The 19,039-nt window shown below is 37.2% G+C and overlaps 3 protein-coding genes across 3 annotated transcripts; 2 read left to right on the forward strand and 1 right to left on the reverse strand.

The window, feature by feature from the left end:
• The first annotated feature begins 441 nt into the window (after positions 1-441).
• LOC116014174 (transmembrane emp24 domain-containing protein p24delta9-like) lies at positions 442-2,963 on the forward strand. The gene is made up of 4 exons (XM_031254175.1): positions 442-809; positions 1,487-1,696; positions 2,439-2,515; positions 2,599-2,963. Exons 1-4 carry the CDS (start codon positions 567-569, stop codon positions 2,741-2,743), a joined length of 675 nt encoding a protein of 224 aa, XP_031110035.1. The 5' UTR covers positions 442-566; the 3' UTR covers positions 2,744-2,963.
• Positions 2,964-4,030: 1,067 nt separating this feature from the next.
• On the forward strand, positions 4,031-7,628 carry LOC116011896. Its single transcript, XM_031251323.1, has 5 exons — positions 4,031-4,448; positions 4,632-4,721; positions 5,583-5,732; positions 6,451-6,651; positions 7,327-7,628. Exons 1-5 carry the CDS (start codon positions 4,113-4,115, stop codon positions 7,414-7,416), a joined length of 867 nt encoding a protein of 288 aa, XP_031107183.1. The 5' UTR covers positions 4,031-4,112; the 3' UTR covers positions 7,417-7,628.
• Positions 7,629-11,568: 3,940 nt separating this feature from the next.
• Positions 11,569-18,080, reverse strand: LOC116012179 (ARF guanine-nucleotide exchange factor GNOM-like). Its single transcript, XM_031251657.1, has 4 exons — positions 17,954-18,080; positions 16,552-17,387; positions 12,470-16,129; positions 11,569-12,140 (listed from the first exon to the last, which is right to left on the reverse strand). The coding sequence occupies exons 2-3, from the start codon at positions 17,284-17,286 to the stop codon at positions 12,473-12,475; spliced, it is 4,392 nt and encodes a 1,463-aa protein (XP_031107517.1). The 5' UTR covers positions 17,287-17,387; positions 17,954-18,080; the 3' UTR covers positions 11,569-12,140; positions 12,470-12,472.
• Positions 18,081-19,039: the final 959 nt, after the last annotated feature.

Consider the following 19,039-nt stretch of genomic DNA (forward strand, 5'->3'; position numbering starts at 1 on the left):
AAGCTCGTTGAGGCCTGCATTTTTACGAGTAAAAAATTCTAGGTCCAAACCTGTCTTCCTGTAGTAGCAACAATTTTCCTCTTCATCCAAAAATTATGTGACTAACAAAATCATAAAGTAAAGAATATGAATTCATGCATATGTAATAATTATTAGGAGAATTGTCATTATATAGGTTCGATCAAGACGTGTTTAAGAGTTTGAATTCATGTGTATACAATAAATTTCGAGAGAGTTGTTCATTTCCATCATGGGATCATTTAAATGTGACTAGACGAAGTTATCATTACATGAACTTCGACCCGAGCTTGACTAGATTAGTTAAAATGTTAATTTGAGGACCAATGAAATAAACATGAAAAATAATTAATTACTCCGTAATTAATTTAATAACGTACATATAATAGCAGCTTGCGGTTGGGAATCTGGGTGCGTCTCTTTCATTCGCTATTTCTTCTCCTCTGAGACATGGCGAGTAAATAGGGAAGAATGCTAACCTACAAAAACAAGAAAGGCAAAATGAAAGCGGGAGAGAGAGATCCGAGGCGAGGGCTCCAAATTTTTTCATGCGAATTTGCTCGGAAGGATTGAGGGATTCAATGGGGAGATTGAGGAATCGGATTCCGATCACGGTGGCGCTGCTGCAGATGGTGGCATTCGCCGGCGCAATGCGGTTTGATTTGCAGTCCGGATCCTCCAAGTGCATCGCGGAGGACATCAACAAAAACGCCATGACCGTCGGCAAGTACTCCGTCATCAACCCTCTCGACGGCTACCCCGTGCCGGACTCCCACAAGACCACCATCCGGGTAACATTCTTCGTTCGCAATTACCGAAATGTGAAATTAGGGTTTGAGCATTGTGCATGGAAATGATAATCTCATAATCATCCTTTTCAATGCACGGAATGATGATTGAGGTGCTGTGGTTGCATAAAAATGTTACTCCGTATCTTTTAACTAAAAGGAATTAGTCTCATGGCTTCTGCACAATTGGGTCTATGAACTTAAAAAATGTGAAACAAGTAAAATACGTGTAATTGAGGCATTTTTTCTTGGTAAAATCCTATCATATAAGTTATATAGTATGTATTAAGAATCGCCATTTCCATTGTCATACTAGTTGGGATGAAAAATTGAAATGTTTTCAACTTAAATTGCAATAAAAGAAATTGTAAAAATGTCTCAATTGCACATATTTTGCTTGTTTGATGGTTAAATTGCACACGTTTTAAGTTCAGTGAACCAATTGCACAAAAGCGATAAGTTTAGTGACGTATTTGACACTTGTTCTTAACTAGAATGTCTATCTTTGTAGTGGTGGGTTGAGTAATCATTGTATTGGAATTCTATGCTGTTTTAGTACTTAAGTAGTAGATAGCTGGGTTAATGTTGTGGTACTGCTTGCTGCACAGATTTTGATAAGTGCAATTGGAACTGTGTTTCAGACATTGATTATAGCTTTAATGGGGATGATGATGATGCAGGTAACTTCTCCAGATGGTCATCACTATCACTATGCAGATTCTGTGGAGAATGGTGATTTCGCGTTTACTGCAGCTGAGGGTGGCAACTATATGACTTGTTTCTGGGCGCCTGAGCACAAGCCGCCTTTCACATTGTCCATTGACTTTGATTGGAAGACTGGATTTGCTGCCAAGGATTGGTCGAAAGTTGCCAAGAAAGATCAGATAGAAGTGCGTGTTTCTAATCCCACTGCCTCCGGTTTTCTTGTTCAACCTGCATATAATGCTATGTGGCTAGTCGTTACTCTTTTGCACTTGTGAATTGTGATTGCTTAGTTGATGGTGAAATACAGAAATAGTACCTCAGACGAATTAAACTACCTAGAAATCCTAGAATGAAAGGGGCGAAAAAGTAAACGAATCTCTTAGGGTGTGTTTGGTTGACAGGTTTTTAGAACACTACTGTGGGTTTTGATTACCCCTTAATTACAAAACCCATTCCCTAATAAAATAAGGGTTTCACCCCCTTCATCCTATGCTTCCCCAACTATTAATAATCATTCCCATTCCACCATACTACCAAACATGCAAAATACTTTCACCAAAACCCATTACCATTACCAAGTATTTGATACCCATTCCGATTCCGATTTCTATGTGCGAACCAAACACACCCTTAGCTCATAACAAAGTGAGATTTCTTGATTTTCTTTATCCTTCCATTGCAAGGAGCACAACTATCTTCCTGCTTAGAATGTGGAATGCTATTTATATTTATTCTTAAGAAACTTAGGTGTTTAAACTTGAGCAGTTGAGCTAAATAAGTAGTTTGTTCTGTTCCCTGCTGTTTCTCTTTGGCCTTGGAGTTTATTGATTTGCAGCATTCCATAGTGGGCTCGTTATTTGCTCCTCCTTATGCAGCTTGTGATTCTTGAATTTAGAAGTGCTCATCTTTTCTAGCCATTGGTTGCAGGAGATGGAACTTGAGCTTATGAAATTGTTGGACACGGTGACATCCATTCACGACGAGATGTACTATCTTCGTGAAAGGTAAGATGATGCATATTTCCACCAAAGCGCCCGCCCGGGGATTGTTTGTTTACCCCTTGTCTTTGTGAATGTCGTATGTTTAGGGAGGAAGAAATGCAAGTACTGAATAGAGCAACTAATTCGAAGATGGCGACTTTCAGTTTTCTGTCAATCTTCGTTTGCTTGTGTGTGGCTGGTATGCAACTATGGCATTTGAAGACATTTTTTGAGAGAAAGAAGCTTATCTGATTCTTCATGTTTCTCTTCTTGTTACCAGGAGACTTTGATTTCTGGTTCTCTATTAGGGTAGATAACAGAACTGTATAACAATCAATCCTCTTCTTACCTGTTAGCTGAGGATATTTGATAAGTTTTTGTGGTCAAAAGAACATTCTATAATTGTAGATAGTCTTTTTTTTTCTTTAATATTTATTTATTTATAATTTATAATAATTATTCAGTTAATTCAGTTCCTTGTGTCCTGTCTTTGACATCCATAATTGTAGGATCTTTACTAGCCGCATAATGACTTATGATGTCTCTCTGTTTCTAATTAGAGCATAATCAAAGGAAGACGGTAGGCTCAAGTTTGAAGTAACAAAATATCTGTTTGGACATAAGAAGTAAGAAACCTTATATTTTATGTTCGGTTATTACCTGATCCAAACCAACGCAACAGCCATATTGATGGCTCAAATTTGCCATTTTAATATAGTCCCTACATACCAAGAGACTAAATTTATATATTTCATCGAATAATCACTCCTAATTTGCTTGATTTGGTTGAAAGTTAGGACTGGCACGTCCACAAATTAAATTCCACCCAACCAAGTATACTCAACAACCTTATTAGACAACGCCCCAAGTCCTAACTTTCATCTTTTCTCTTGACCGGACAATCGAACATTAATACTAAGAGCATCCCCAGTAAGGAGATTTTGGAGGTTGTAATGCTTATGTGGAAGAGAGAGGGAGATAAGAGAGTGGTTTTTGCAGGTTGTAATGCTTATGTGGAAGAGAGAGGGAGATAAGAGAGAAGGTATTAGGTTGTTGCATGAGAACCTGGTTTTTGTAAAAAAAAAAGTGGGCCCCACTAAAAAAACACAACAGACTCCTTTGGTACTCGTGAGTTGTGAAGCACACCAGAAGCCCCTTGTGGGACGCTTTAACATTTTTTTTTCTTGAAAACTGATTTTTCTTGTTTTTTTTTTCCTTCTCTCCTCCTCTCCTACTTGACATCTTAAAATTTGTACAAAAATCTTGTTTTTTTTTTTTTTTTAAATAATTTGTACAAAAATCAAGCTATTTAGAATATGATGCTCTAACATGTTGAGGTTGAGGCCCTAGTCCTTCGTCTTGTAATGCTTGAATTATTGAGTTAGACATATGATTAGATAATCCCATTAATTACACCCAACAATTTTGTCTTATAAACATTTTTTAGTCAATTCTTATAAAAAGGCACTAGCTATTAGTTGTAGTTTCGGAAATGTTCGGTGCCTTTCGCGCTCGGATTTTCCTTTCTTCCACGCATTCTTCTCCCAACTGATAAAAGTGTTCATTCCAAGCCAAGCTACCATTCATCCATATTATCTCTCCATTTCTATTATATATATATATGTGTGTGTATATATTTTCCGGCCACCCCATATATATATCAACCCGCCACCGCCACCGCCACCGCCAGCTAGGCAGAATGAGCCACCCATCCTTCGCCGCAGCGCCGCCGTGCTCTCTCAGTAGCTACCGCTTGTCACAACCGCCCAACCGCCGGTTATTGCGGTTTCCCGGCCGCGCCCCTAACACCGACAACCTCTTCACCGCCGCTACCTCGGCTCCTCGCAGGTCCAAACATGTTCCCCATCATCATCGTAACATCGTAAAATCTCATCAATCCACTCAAACCTTCACCTACAGAGTCAAGACCGATATTCCCTTGTACGAATCACCCGAGGTATGTTTCTGTCACATTTTACTTGTCATGTTTTTAAAATCAATGTATCTGTCTGTCTTATTTTACTTATCATGTTTTAAAATTAGAGTGTAATATCTGTCTCGTTTTACTTGTTATTTTTTTACTGTGTTTGGAACAATCTATAATTTTGATGTTTGAATCTACTTACAAAATGTAATGCAGGCTTCATTTGACCAGTATCTAGAGGACAAGTCCAGAGTTCTCAAAGCCTTATGTCCTCACGAGAAGCGAAAACCTGAACAAATTAACGAGGTATGCACCAAATTATATGTGCTTTTATAACTTCTAATTTCCTTGTAATCATGAAATCTTAATTGCTTAACATGGAACATCATTAAATGCGTCATTTTAATTTTCTTTTTTTTTTTTTGGAAAAAATGATGGTTTAGTTTAATAATTATGATCATGGAGGAAAAATAATTTCTATTTGAATAAATTCTCCATCAATTCCAAGCACACCTTGTGTTCAGATGGCATGTAGTGACTCTCCCATATAAGAAGTAATGAGATTAAGTCTCAGTAGATGAAAGAGGTGACCCCAGAAGCTTATTACAAATAAGTTAGGTTTACCCTTGTGTGAAGCATAATTCTCGTACCAAAAGCTTATTACAAATAAGTTAGGTTTACCCGTTCATACTCTTCTTCTCCTTCCAAAGGTTGAATCCCAAGGAGTCTCTTACTTTGAGAGGTTGTTCCCACACTACCGCGGGTAAGACTCAATCTTTAATCTCTTCTCCCAAATTTCACCTATGCGACCAGTTGAGTTGTCCATATGAGCCCCGTGCACACTTTACCCTCTAATAGTGATTGCCAATGTGATGGGTTTAATTTTTATCAACACCCTTTTAGTCGAGCTCCAAGCCATCCGTCGGCGTAGAGTCTTAAAGGTAGTTAATAATTTGAAGTAGATATTTCTTGTATTTTGTCTCTTTCGATATGATCATTTCATTATGGTTATAAAATCCACTATACACTGACCCACATAATATATAAACATCTACATCGTGCTTATATTTGAACAATCAAGTGTAACTTCATGAATAGTGTCTTATTTAATCATTGTATACACATTAAATACATGTATTAATTATATATATACTGTTTTGCATGCAGGAAGAATGGAGGATATACATGGCACCAATAGATTTCATGTTCCTTTCCGCCACGCCTGTGGTTCATATGAGACTGAGGTGCAAGACAAAAGGCATAGGATACCCTTCTGGCATTCCGGCCAACACTTCCAAGCTGCTCGAGTTAAAAGTGGTAAGTAATTATTAAGCTACTCTTTATACATAAGAGTCGATTTTAAAACCTTACAGCAGTTACATAAGAACGACCCACATTTTCAAGGTCTTTCTTACTCTATATTACCAACACAATTATTTATGTCAGCAAGAGTAGTGGGTACGTACGTGCAAAACCTATCACTTTCTTTAGTTCTTGTGCACTATTCGAGAAAATAATGTATGCTGGTAAACCGTGCTTTGTAACCCTAGACGGTAAGGAGTTGGTAAACCATGCTTTGTAACCCTAGACGGCAAGGAGCGAGCTGGTAAACCATGCTTTGTAACCCTAGACGGCAAGGAGCACAATGAAATAAATTAGTCTAGATTGCCCATAACTAACCGGCTCAAACTAAGAAGACCAATATGTCACTCCCACTAGGAATCGAATTTAGAATCTTGTGTTTTTTTTGTTTATCAAATTAATATGACTAACTTGGTTGGGCTTGCTGCAAGCTAAGTTGTTGTTATTATTATTATTATGGTTGAGGTGTGTGTAGGGCATATATATTAAGGAGTACATGAAAATAAACGTACAATCTAACTATCAGCTTAGACTTTTAGTTGAGATAGAGTACATGCTTCGATTTAGTATCATACTGAGTTCATATCTCTGTGTGTTGCTCGGAATCGACAAAAGAAATCAATTGTGTGCACATGATGTGTACTGCTTCTAACCATACATTATTATTATGCAGGTTAAATCGGAGCTGAGGGGAGATTTGGATTCATTGATAAAGCATACACAATTCAATCTAGGGGTTGAAGGAGTTGTATACCCAGACAGAAAGGGACCAAGAACTAGGATTAAGGGCTATGTTTTGATGAGCATAACCTTTTCTCCACCACCTGCCCTTGCTCTCATCCCTCAACATGTTCATAACGAAGTCACGCAACTGGTTAGCTAGTTAAACTTATACATTTATCGAGAATGAATATAAAATAACCTGTAAGAGCATCACCATTGATTTAAAAAAAAAATGATTCATCAGTGTGTGCACGACAGGCGTTCAGGGACGGAGCCAAAAATGTCAATTAATCAAGTAAGGTAGGGTGGGGTGGGTTGGGGTGGGGTTGGGTGGGGAGGGGGACATTAAGTTACCCCAGTGCTCCCACATTGGCTCCACTGTACACGTCTACTGGGAGCATTGGGTGGTCGCCAACTATTTTTTTACAGGTTGCACACACTACCATGCATTATTGCTGGGAGCATTGGGTGGTCAATAGTTATAGTTCACCTTGCAAGGTAGACATGTATCTATTTATATACTGAACGTTCACAATTTACATATTAAATGTTCATAATTTGAATTATGAGCATTTAGTAGGTAAATTGTGAATATTCAGTATGTAATTTAGAGGCAGATCTACCTTGCAATGTGCACCTAGATCCATAGAGTAATTTGACTTGGGTGGTTGCCTGATGATTTGTTCAAAACCATTTTTATCTCATCCAAAAAGTTGTCAAAAAATCCAAAAGTAAAACTCTACCAATAATTCTACTCTAACAATGTAAATTTTAAGTAGAGGTAAAACTTGAATTTTATTTATTTTTCCTGGTGTTTATTACACAGATTCTGAGGACAATAGGAGAGGGCATGGAAAGGAATGTAAATAATGGATTGCTGGCGGACTACGGAAAGTTCAAGAGGGAGAAGAGATGAGATATGCGGCGGCGCCGTCGTAAGAAGGCGGCGGCCGGAGAGATGGAAGTGGATATATATGTGCAGTAGAGACAACTGAAAATAACGTTACGTTGGAAATGAAGTGGTGACAACGTTAACGTGCAAGCATTCATTGACTTTATCTATAAGTATAATTTTAATTTCTATTTGAATATTTATTCAAAAAAAAAAAATTTCTATTTGAATAGATTCTCTCACTCTCTCCTCTCTCTCTCTCAATCAAACAATGTAAAATATGTTTTTTTTTCTCAAATTTAATTTGAAGAAAAAATTATTTAAGAAAAATATTTTTCAGAGTTAGGGTAAAGACGATGCAGGTTAAAGCAATTCAAAAACGTGTATGACGACACACCCAAAAAGGAGTAGTCGAGTGGGTGTAGCATGATTGTCATACCAGAAGCCTATTATACATGAGCGAGGTTTATCCCGCGCACACCCTACCCTCAAATAGTGATTATAAGTTTCACGAATTCAATTATTATCAACATACACCCTTGCAGTCGAGTCCTGAGTCCTTCGTGTAGGGTCTTAGGGCGGTTGAATTGAAGTAGATATTTTTTTTGGGGTCTCTTTCGTTATGGTCATTTCATATAAAACATTGTAATAAACATCCATGTACCATCTGAACATACAATCAATTCAAGTGTAACTTCATGAACAGTATCTATTTATTCATTGACTTTGTTTGATACGTCTAGCTCAAAAGCTAGTTGAAACATTAAAGTTGAAAAGCTATCGAGTTAAAAATTGTACGTAATTAAGTTACATTTATACATAAGAGTCAATTTTTTTGACTTTAAGGTTACATTAACTATTCAAAGATGCATTTTAGTTGATGTATTCCGCTCTGTGACTCTAACTAGCTAGTAAAGGATCATAAATATGTAAACTAACCTAGACGTTTCTTTCTCTATATTATATATCAACACCTAAATGGGCATGTGCACGCGTTATGGGACGTTTGATACATATCAATAATTCACTCCAACTATGGAATTAAAATTTTCATACCCTTATTTATGTTAAAAAAGTGACTTATCACTGAGGCTTGAACACATAACCTCTCATTTAAGAAAGCTACTTTGTACAAATGTACCACTAGACCATACAGTCATTGAATTATAAATTTATATATAATACTAAATTTAACATTATGAAAAATTGAACTAACAATAACTCTAATCAAACCTCGTTAATCAAATCAGACACATAAAATAAGATGGAGAGAGTATTATTTTAGCTAAGGTGTGCAAATGACATGCAGTGTCCATTGATCTTGTCAGACTTTGTGTCCAATAATGGAGAAAAGTCTCCAAACCATAGAGCATGTGAAAAATGCCACATTAGAAATATCTTTATTAGGGACAAATTTTAATTGGTGGGGATTTAATGAACAATGCTAATCTAACCATACATTATTATGGTGGGATCTTTCTCCGTCCGTTTTACGGTCTAGGTACACCCACGTTCCCTCTGGGAGAATCGTCACTTGTGGGAATCAAACCCGAGTTTTTCCAAAATTTTTCCTCATAGAAAGAGTTCACTTGCCACTTGAGCTACCCCATTGTGTTACACAATTCCATCTTTTGATGAACATAACCTTAGCTTTTCTCTACCACCTGCACTTGCTCTCATTCCTTCGTAACGAAGCCACGCAATTGGTTAGCTAGTTAAACTCATACATTTATTGAAAGTGAATATGAAATTATATAAAAATCCTTGCATCACCATTGATTAAAAAAAGAAAAGAAAAAAGGAGGACTTTTGGTCGAATTCTTTACTAATTAAGCAGGGGAGAGAGGAAAGAGGAAGGAACTGAAGGGTCGGATTCAATTTTCTACAAATTTTTTTTATAAAATATTCTAGAAAAGCTAAACGAAAAAAAGGGGTTGGTGTGCGTTGTCAAGTGCATGCACGCACGCTTCTACTAGGAGCGTTAAGTGGTCGCCAACTATTTTTTTAATTTAACTTTTCTCTCTCATCCAAAAAAGTTGCAAAAAACTCAAAAAAAAAAAAAAAAAACAAAATTAAGGTTGTTGTACTACGTTGTGCACACCACCGCTGCCCAGCAGGCGCGTGCCTTAGGAGCATTGGGTGATTGCCTGATTTTTTTAAAACTCTTTTTTCTCTCATCTAAAAAGTTGTAAAAAATCCCAAAAAAAAAAAAAAAAAAAAAAAAAAAAAAAAAAAAACTCTACCAATAATTCTGCCCTAACAATGCAAGTTTTAAACCAAGGATGATGGATGTCATACTAGGCCTGAGCCACATGGATCAATCTAAGAGAATAATTGAACCAAGAAAACTCAAGATAGACACCCAATACAAAGTAACCTAAGAGTTTAAGGATTGAGATAAAGAATTAGGGCTTATTATTCTTAATGTAACAATGAATCTTATGTGAGAATCAAGGATTATTATACGGCTCTATGTGCAGAATATGTATAAATAGACTCCCAATACATGTGGACGAGGCCATGACAAGCAATTCTGAGCAATACAATACTTATATTCTCCCCATATTTTCTAACTTCCTATATTCTCATTATTCTAATCGCCGTGTTAGTTTGTTGACTACCCAAAAGTCATAAAGCCAACCAAGGTAAAACTTCTGCATGTGTGGAGACAACTGAAAATGTTACGCTGGAAATGAATTAAGTGGTGACAAATGCCTAATGTAAGTGTTAACGTTAACGTGCAAGCATTAATTGAAGCAAGCTATGGACCACGTACAACCATGTTTGGTACTATGTTATGTTCTATAACATCATCAATTTGGACACGCAATCCAAATAGCTACAACTCATTCTATCTTCATCATCTACGCTATCTTTTTCCTTTGCTTTCCTTTCTGTCTCTCTCTAAATCTCTACAATTATATATGTCCGTATATGGAATATTATTCAATTAAATGCATGGGTGTCTTTGTGTTGGAAAATGGTTAAAAGGTCGAGACTGGTTTGCGGCTAGAAAATCATCTATTTTTAATTGACTTGTTTGGTCATCTTAAAATGGATAAAGATTTACACGTTTGGTTTGTGTAAAAGAATTGAGAATGAACTGAATTTAAATTTCATGGGCAACAAATTGCTTAGAATATTGATTTTAGTGTTTGGCAGGTGAGAAATGAGTTGTTGAAAATAATTAGTATAAAGACTCAAATGTCCCTATATAATAAGATACGTTAGGGTAATATAAGAATTAGTGCTGCAACTTTTCTCACAATACCAAAGGAGAGCAACGAATTCATATCAGCTGAACAAGGTAAATCCTTTTTTTTTTTTTTTTCAAATTTAAGGAAAAAGAACAACAATTATCGCCAACCAAACAAGACTTACAGTACTTTCCAATTTTTTCCACATATCACTTTTGATACGTAGTTGGAAATAAGGACAAATTTTTTTTTTCTTCAAATAGAGTTAAAGTAGTTGGAAATGTTATTTTACCTAGTATACCTAGTATAAACCAAACCTTATTTTTTCTTCAAATAGAGTTAAAGTAGTCGGAAATGTTATTTTACCTAGTATACCTAGTATAAACCTAACCTTTTTTTTTTTTTTCTTCAAATAGAGTTAAAGTAGTTGAAAATGTTATTTTACCTAGTATACCTAGTATAAACCAAACCTTTTTTTTTTCTTCAAATAGAGTTAAATAGCGTCGAAAATGTTATTTTACCTAGTATACCTAGTATAAACCGAACCTTTTTTTTTTTCTTCAAATAGAGTTAAAGTAGTTGGAAATGTTATTTTACCTAGTATAAACCAAACCTGGAAGACGTACAGCATGGCCATCTTTCTTAAATAGTCGTGGTTGACCGTTACGGAGATAGCCACCGGTTGTATTCCTCTTAATTGAACAGTTTTATCGATTTAGGGGATTTGAATGAAACTTTTTTTTACTTAGGTGACTCAATTGCACTATTTGGTTGATTTAGGGGCCAATTTGAGCCTTTTTTCCCAAAAATAAAAAATAAAAAATAAAAAATTTGATTAATAATCAACTATTCAAGAAGAAGAAAAAAAAAAACAAAAACAAAAACAAAAACAAAATATGATGAAAATTTAAAAAATGAATTTACCATTACTCTTTAAAAAAATTGCAAACTATTGCATAAGAATGAAGTTTACTCAATACACACAATCAAGTAGTGGTTGCATGTTACTCTTAACCCTAAAAAAAGGGCACTTAGATGTTGGTATTTCAATCTTTGATATTGTTCAGACTTCAGAGAAACATTACATTTGATATGATGTGCTAATGTAATAATGTAATATGTGCAATCTTTCCCACAAACAGGATTGCAGAAGTACTGCCTATGCTTTTGAGCCTCTAATCCAAAAAATGGTATTTGTATTCAACATTCTAACCAATGTCTTTCACTGTTCTATGATATATATATATATATATATATATATATATATATATATGACAGAAACCCATGGCAGCCACTATTCTGATTCTGCTCTCCACTTCCTTTTGAGGCTGTGATGAAACTCAATGCCAGATCAGCCATGGAAGGATTTTTGTCAAGAGTTCCTCCTGGAACATAGTCCTGATTCTTAAATTTTACAACTTTTGCCATTTTCAAGATTGTATTCTGGCATGTTTCATGTATGTATACTCAGAAACTAACTTGACTGACATTGGCATTCGACGACAACGCGGAAAAGTGAGATCAGCATTGCACAAATATCAGTAAATTTTACTGCAAATCAAAAGAGATGAGCTTGTAAGTTGTAAGAATACAAGTCAGATGAATAACATAGTATAAGCCATTTGTAGTATGCTAGTGTACTTCACAGAGTTTTGTTTCAATTTGCAGACAATAGAAATTTTACTGAGGCAAATCCTACTCAACTTATAGACCAAAAAGGAGCTTTTCTCTGGCAGCTTTAGCTACCAGAAATAGTCTATTCTAGTATGGTTCTTTTAACTGCCCATGGAAGGGGGTGGGTGCTAAACCGCTAAAAAAGAGAATGTATGTATGCAAACTTTCACAGTGAGAGATTTTTGTTGAATATTGGAAGTTGGTACCTTTTACGCTGTGGTTTCACTTGATGCAACTAGAATGCTTGCATCGGGCAGGGGACGGAGTCCTGGTTGGATATGCTGCTGCTTCTGGATTTGCTCTAGTTCGATTGGGGAGAAAATTTCTGGTTGAAGAGATGGGGCTATGTTTTTCACGTGCAACCATGTCAGATGCCAGAAGTTGTCGCCCCCTGTAACGTCACCGGGTGAGAGAATCCCACTGGTCTTCATGACGAGCAAAGTGTTCTTGAGGAGCTCTGGAACGAGTTCAGGGATTTTCCCGCTTCGTTTCCCCCTAAGTTTTACCTTCATGCATCTCTCTGAGCAATCGAGAACCCTTAACCATAGTGCAGAGAAAGATGGCAACTGAAAGAGGTCCTGCAGGCGCTGCAAAAAGACTTTCGACATGAGTTTCAAAGACAAAACGATCGCCCCTTCAATGCTATAATCCTTCATGGAATTCTGATGTGTGATTTCGAGCAAGTCATCCAGTAACGTGAAAATCACTTGATTGAAGCATAGCAACCACAAGTCGTTTGGAATATGGATTCCATCCACTTCTGTCAAGCACCTTTGTAATGCCAAAATTGCGTGATTCCTGACTGCTTCTCGAGAGTCTAAGCATACTTTTCTTAGCCCTTGTACCAGCCTCAGCCACATCTCCCATATATCTTGAGACATTTTTAAGGCGGCCTCCTCTACTAGCGCTTCCTTCGTCTTCTGAGACCATCTCACAAGACATACGAGCGAACCTGCCATCAGATCCAAGGATTTTACAGATTGATCAATATCTCCAACCCGGTACTCTGCAAACTGCCTGGCTGCGTTAATGCAGAGGACATAATTTGCAGGCAACAGGTGGGCCCCATCAGCCATGATAAATGAAATTGTCTCATATCCTGCCTCTGATGCTTCTGGATGCCGAGCTGTGATTGAAAGCAGTGAAATGATTGTGTGCCAACCCGTGTGAGATCGTATTTGTGCGGCATTTGCTTTCACAAGGTGTTTGACTTCTAGGGTAATCTGTTCCAGATATGCATCAGCAACCCGGGCATCGAGTTTCAATACCAGTTGCAGAGACATAAGAAGCTCATCAGTTAGGTTCTCTTTGTAAGGAAGCAAACGCTGGCAGATTCGAAGAAGTCCAAAAACAGCCTTCTCCACCAGAGCACAAGGCATAACAGTTGACTGCACTATACTGGCTATGTGATCGTAAACACGTTGCCAAAGAAGCATAATCCTGTCCCTATTATTTAGTGCAATTGCAATCAACAACTCCAAGCAAAATACTGCAGTCCCTTCCTCTTCCAAACGCTGCTTTCCTTTACGAGGCTTTCCTGCAGCCGAAACAAGAGCCTGAACAAGCTGCAATAGGGAATCTGCTTGCAGAAATTTACTGTCTGCAAATATGTTATCTATGTGACAACTTTGGATCATCTGGAGAACGAGTTGGCGTGCAGCAATCTGCTCTTCACTTGGCTGAGGTGCAGGCTCTTCAATATCCAGATATAAAAACTGGCTAAATCGGCCCATTAAGCCAGATGACTTCCTGGTAGAAGAAGCTAGTAGAGGGACATGAGATTCCGAAGGAGAAACTGCAGGAGATCTGTTTTCTACATCAGCAGAAGACTCTGGATCATCAGTTGCATCACTGAGAAGACGGGAAGGAAGAAGTCCATACATTTGCAAGCTTAAAATGCAATCCAAAATATTTTTCCAACCCAAGTGAATATGGTCACCATACTTATTTGCTATGGTGAAGACTGCTGTAGTTGCCATTCTCGCCTTACTGTCATCTCCGTATGTAAGAATAAAGTCTTCAAAGTAGGACGGAATCAACAAGTTCGTAAATTTGCATAGTGATACAACCAAATCATCCAACACTTCATCAAAATTATAGGTTGCTGAAATCTTAGCAATGGCCAAGAAGCCATCAACACAGGTCTTCATAACATCTTCCTGCTCCACATTATCAAAAACCACAGAGATGGCAGCAAATGTGGGTCCGGACAATATGGCAAAAAGATGCCTGTCAAGGAAAGGATTCATATCACACGCTATAAATGGTGCAGTTTGGTTTGATCTGTGAACTAGACCAATCCAATAGCTTGGCATCATAGCAGAGGCTCCAGCACCTGCATCTGGCATCATGCGAATCTCATTCTCACGTATGGAGTGGTATAGCTCAGACAGAAACTCTCGAGGCAAGTCATTTCCTCCATTAATTCTCCGATTGTTACGGATGAAATCATCTTCTGTCATCTTCTTCTTAACTTGTGCATTGTGTTGATCAGTGTTAAGCATTATAAGTGAATACGACAGGAGGAGAGCAGCATCTTTGTTTGCCAGAATATCTTGCGATTGCTCATAATATCTTTCAGCAAATGCTTCAAGAACTCTCTGTATTTTTTGTGACTCTCCAGGCAATCGAAATGTTTCCAAAAATACCCGTAGAGCTGTATCCAAATTCATGTCCCGAAAATCAAATGTCCTTGCAAATTCATGAAGCACTGCAATGCAAAATTCATCATGGCTCCCTAAGAAATCCCCGACAAGATTCTTATCTAATCCAGGTGCATATCTGAAGAAAGATGCTACACTTACGGCATCCAGTGTAGCAGGTAGCAAATGCATTCCTTGAACAAATTCCAGACCCTTCTTTGGATCTTGGTTAAAGTGATCTGCTCCAATCAACAACTTCCGCTTAATTTGCTTCATCTTCTGCACAAAAGGAACCCAATGAGTAGGGTCATTGAAGTCCTGGCATACCTCTTCCCAAAATGGCTTATATTCTTCAGAATCTGACGAAGCAGGTTCTGAAACTGAACCATGCTCAATTCTCTCACCCATACCCTCAACCATGGCAATCAGACCATCCAAAGCAAGAGTGTTCATTGCTGATAAAGGGCTGTTAACTGGGAATGCGCTCTTTGATAACAGATTAGCAAGGTCTTCAAAAATGTCGCTGCAAGACATGTCACAATCGAAGTTTACATACATCTCAGCCATGAAAACATGCTGCCTACAAAAGTCAACAAGAGCTTCTAAAGCAACCTCCTGCTGTTGATAAGAAGCTCCATGCTTATTCTCTGCAATCCTCAAGAGCACACCAGAGAAAAATGTTTCAAGCTGCAGCTTTAGTTTAGCACGGAGATGATGATAAAGATTGAGAACAATGCTAGTAACTGTTGAAAGGATTAGGGGACTCATCGACAAGCCAAAGCGCATCAAAGTTTGGAATAACTCCTCCTGTATCAGGGCCAATAATTTTGGATGGCTACCAAAAGAAGCCCCACCTAATTCTATTGCTGAATTAATTAAGCCCAGTGCAAAAAGGGGAACATCCTCGTCATATGCTATAGGGTTGGATCTTGGACCAATTTCCATGTGATCCATCACTTTCAGAAGGGAACATAGGAAATGAAGTATCTCCACCATGCAAGGGATCCCATAAGGATCCATCATGGAAACCCCTCCACCATTAGCAATCTCCTTACTCTGGCCAACCTTTTCATCCTTGCTTTCCAACGGGTCTGAGGATGCATTTGAAGGAGCCGCATTAACAGAACCTTCATCTGACGGTGCCTTGTGATTAGATTCTGCATTAACAGAACCACTGTCAGATTGTCCATTCCCAGAAGTTTGACCTTCCATCATCGAACCTACCTAATAATTCCATTAAATGCATTCTTGAGTCAAACAGAAACAAAGAAATCTTATTGTGGAAATCCAAAATAATAGTAGTAATAAACATCCAACCCTTGCAACAATCATTTGCCTACACAATCACAGAGAAAAATAGCAAGTAAAATCAAGAATCTTTTTTTTTTTTTTTGGAGTATAAAAATTCAGGCATTTTGAAACACTCTGAAGTCTGACCCTTACCCAGTCTAATTCAAACCAGATAATTAAAAAGGAATTCCTAAAAATGAACTATATTCTGTCTGCAAGGGATGAATGTTAAGAGAACAGTGCTCAATAAATAGCATTAATACCCATTTCCCCATAGTCACTAACATATTTATAAATCTGAAATTTATCCTCCACAGAGAAAAGAATAGAAAGACACCCCCATTAATCATCATTACCTCAAGGGTACCATGTGATCTGATTCCTTGAGCCAAACCATCTTCTTTACTCTCAATATCAGGCAGGTGAGAAAAAATGCACCTAACCAATTCATGCATTGTGTGACGTGCTATCCTCTGCAACAGTTCACTTTTGGCACTTGCCTGATGGACCAATCGGAAGCACGTATTTACTATGTTGCATACATGATGGTCACCCAAATAAACTGATGCCTTACTTTTCATGCAAGCCAAAAGAACTTGAAGAATTTTCATCAGCGCCACTTCTTCAGAGGCAGAATCAGTCACTTCAAAACGACAGCTGGTTACAGCATCAACTATCCGATGCAAAGCCTTATCTACATTCTTAGTAGTTGAATCAAGAATTTCAAGGCTTAAGAATTTGTAAATGGATGACAAAGCAACACCAGTGATTGGGGCACCAGTTTCATCAGAATGAATCACATCCAGAAATGGTTGGAGATAGGCAATTGGATCAATAGTATACCATTGGTGTTGCCATGAGAATATATTTTTCCGTAGTTCCTTGAAGGATTGAATAAGAGAGTGCTCTAACTGGTCATCATTACCGGCATAATGAACCCCCCACCGTACGTTTCTCCTCATCACAGCTAAAACTGCACCGATTTCAGAGTTCACCATACAAGCCAAGGCACCCCTGGATGGCTTCAAGGTGCCACCTTTGGGCTCTGAACATACACCATTCATTTCAATATGCTTATTCAGGCACCCCATCGTGGTTTAGCTTCCATGCAATCCCACCTTAGATGCCAAATTAATCAAAAAGCTACCAAGTGAAATGAGGTACCTTGTCATAACCCAGCCAAATTGTTCATCTGAAAGTAATACAGCAATCAGTTAACATATTTCACTAAAAAAATCTACTACTGCAAGTGAAGATATACAGACAGCTACAAGAATTAAGTGAGATACCATGCTGACATATCACATCTAATCATAACACAAAAATCAAAACCTTCTCACTAGTCACTGATTACAGCCAGCAATCCACTTTTATCAAGTTCTACAGATAATTGCAACCACAAGAACTGGCACATACATCAGATTATTGCTTACAAAAATGAGAGGTCAAGAGTCAAGACCTAGCACCATTTCGAGGCAATCATGCTAGCAACTAAATTTGATCTGAATAATCTACCGTCATATATAACAAACAAATTTTCTGATCCAGAGAAGTAAAATACGGACTGCTGAATTGCAATTTTGCAAAAGGGATCTCAGAAATGAAAAAAATTATAATTAGAAAACTAGAGCTTTAAATAGAATGTGATAGATCTAGATCAGTGTTCGTACAGATGAAGCAATAGCGGGGCAATTTTAGCATTGAAACGAAAGTAAAGCAATGGCGATTAGATCCCCGGATAAAAGTTTCCGGTCGTACCTTGTTGACGGTCACTGTACCGAGCAGTCGGAGGGTCATTGCAGTGGTCACCGACGGTGGAATTTTAGCATTTGATCTCCGATGTTCTCGTCCAAATCTTATGTGAACGGGTCGGGGACTCCCTAAAAATAAAATAGATATGGAATAATTATTTTATTTTATTGCAAATTACTCTATTTAGTTATTCGGACACAAACCTTCTAAATGAGTGGATGAATTAGTGAAGAATTATTATCATCAGACAATTATATATATATTTTTAGTATTACTGACTTTAAAGTAGTATCTCTATTCGTTATAGACCAAAGAGTCGATATTCAGCTATCAGAGTTTGATCCTGTGACATTTCCTCAGGGCATAGAGGTGACATTTGATCACAATATACTTGACACATTATATATTTTGTCAATCTTGTCGCAAGAGCTTGTGAACGTATATTAACTTAGTATTTTGAACATAAATCCGAATGCATACATTTTAACAACCAAGTAACCAACCAAATAAGAACCGCTAGATCCTTGTCCAAATTGAAGACATGTTATTTATATGAAAAATACTACTTATACGCCTAAATTATACTCTCAATTTTTACTTTCTCTCTCACAAATTTTGAATGTAGACAATTTTTCTGGATCCACATAATGAAAATGTCTTATTTATACTTGCTAAATCAGAAAGTATAATTGATGGAGTAGAATTTCACTCACTGCAAGTGAATTCGGTTGCACCTTGTATGTTGTGTTATGACAGAGAGCCAGTGGCTTAGGCATAGTGCATTAAATGAGTTTAATGATGTTTGATATGCATATGCTACCATCAAAGTTGGATTATCTTTTAAATAACTTCTTTAAGTTAAAAAACTTATCATGAATAAATTCAATATACACAATATTCCATCCGACATTGTTATATATGATTAATGTGTATATCTCTTAAATAACTTCTTTAAGTTAAAAACTTTGAATCCATGATTAATAATTATGACATCAAAACTAAAACTTACCTGATATAACATTATATATATAATTCAACGAACATAAAATAATACTCTCTGTCTTATTTTAAATATACTATGTCTTATTTTAA

Source organism: Ipomoea triloba, chromosome 3, assembly GCF_003576645.1.
Source record: "Ipomoea triloba cultivar NCNSP0323 chromosome 3, ASM357664v1".
Taxonomy (NCBI): Eukaryota; Viridiplantae; Streptophyta; class Magnoliopsida; order Solanales; family Convolvulaceae; genus Ipomoea; species Ipomoea triloba.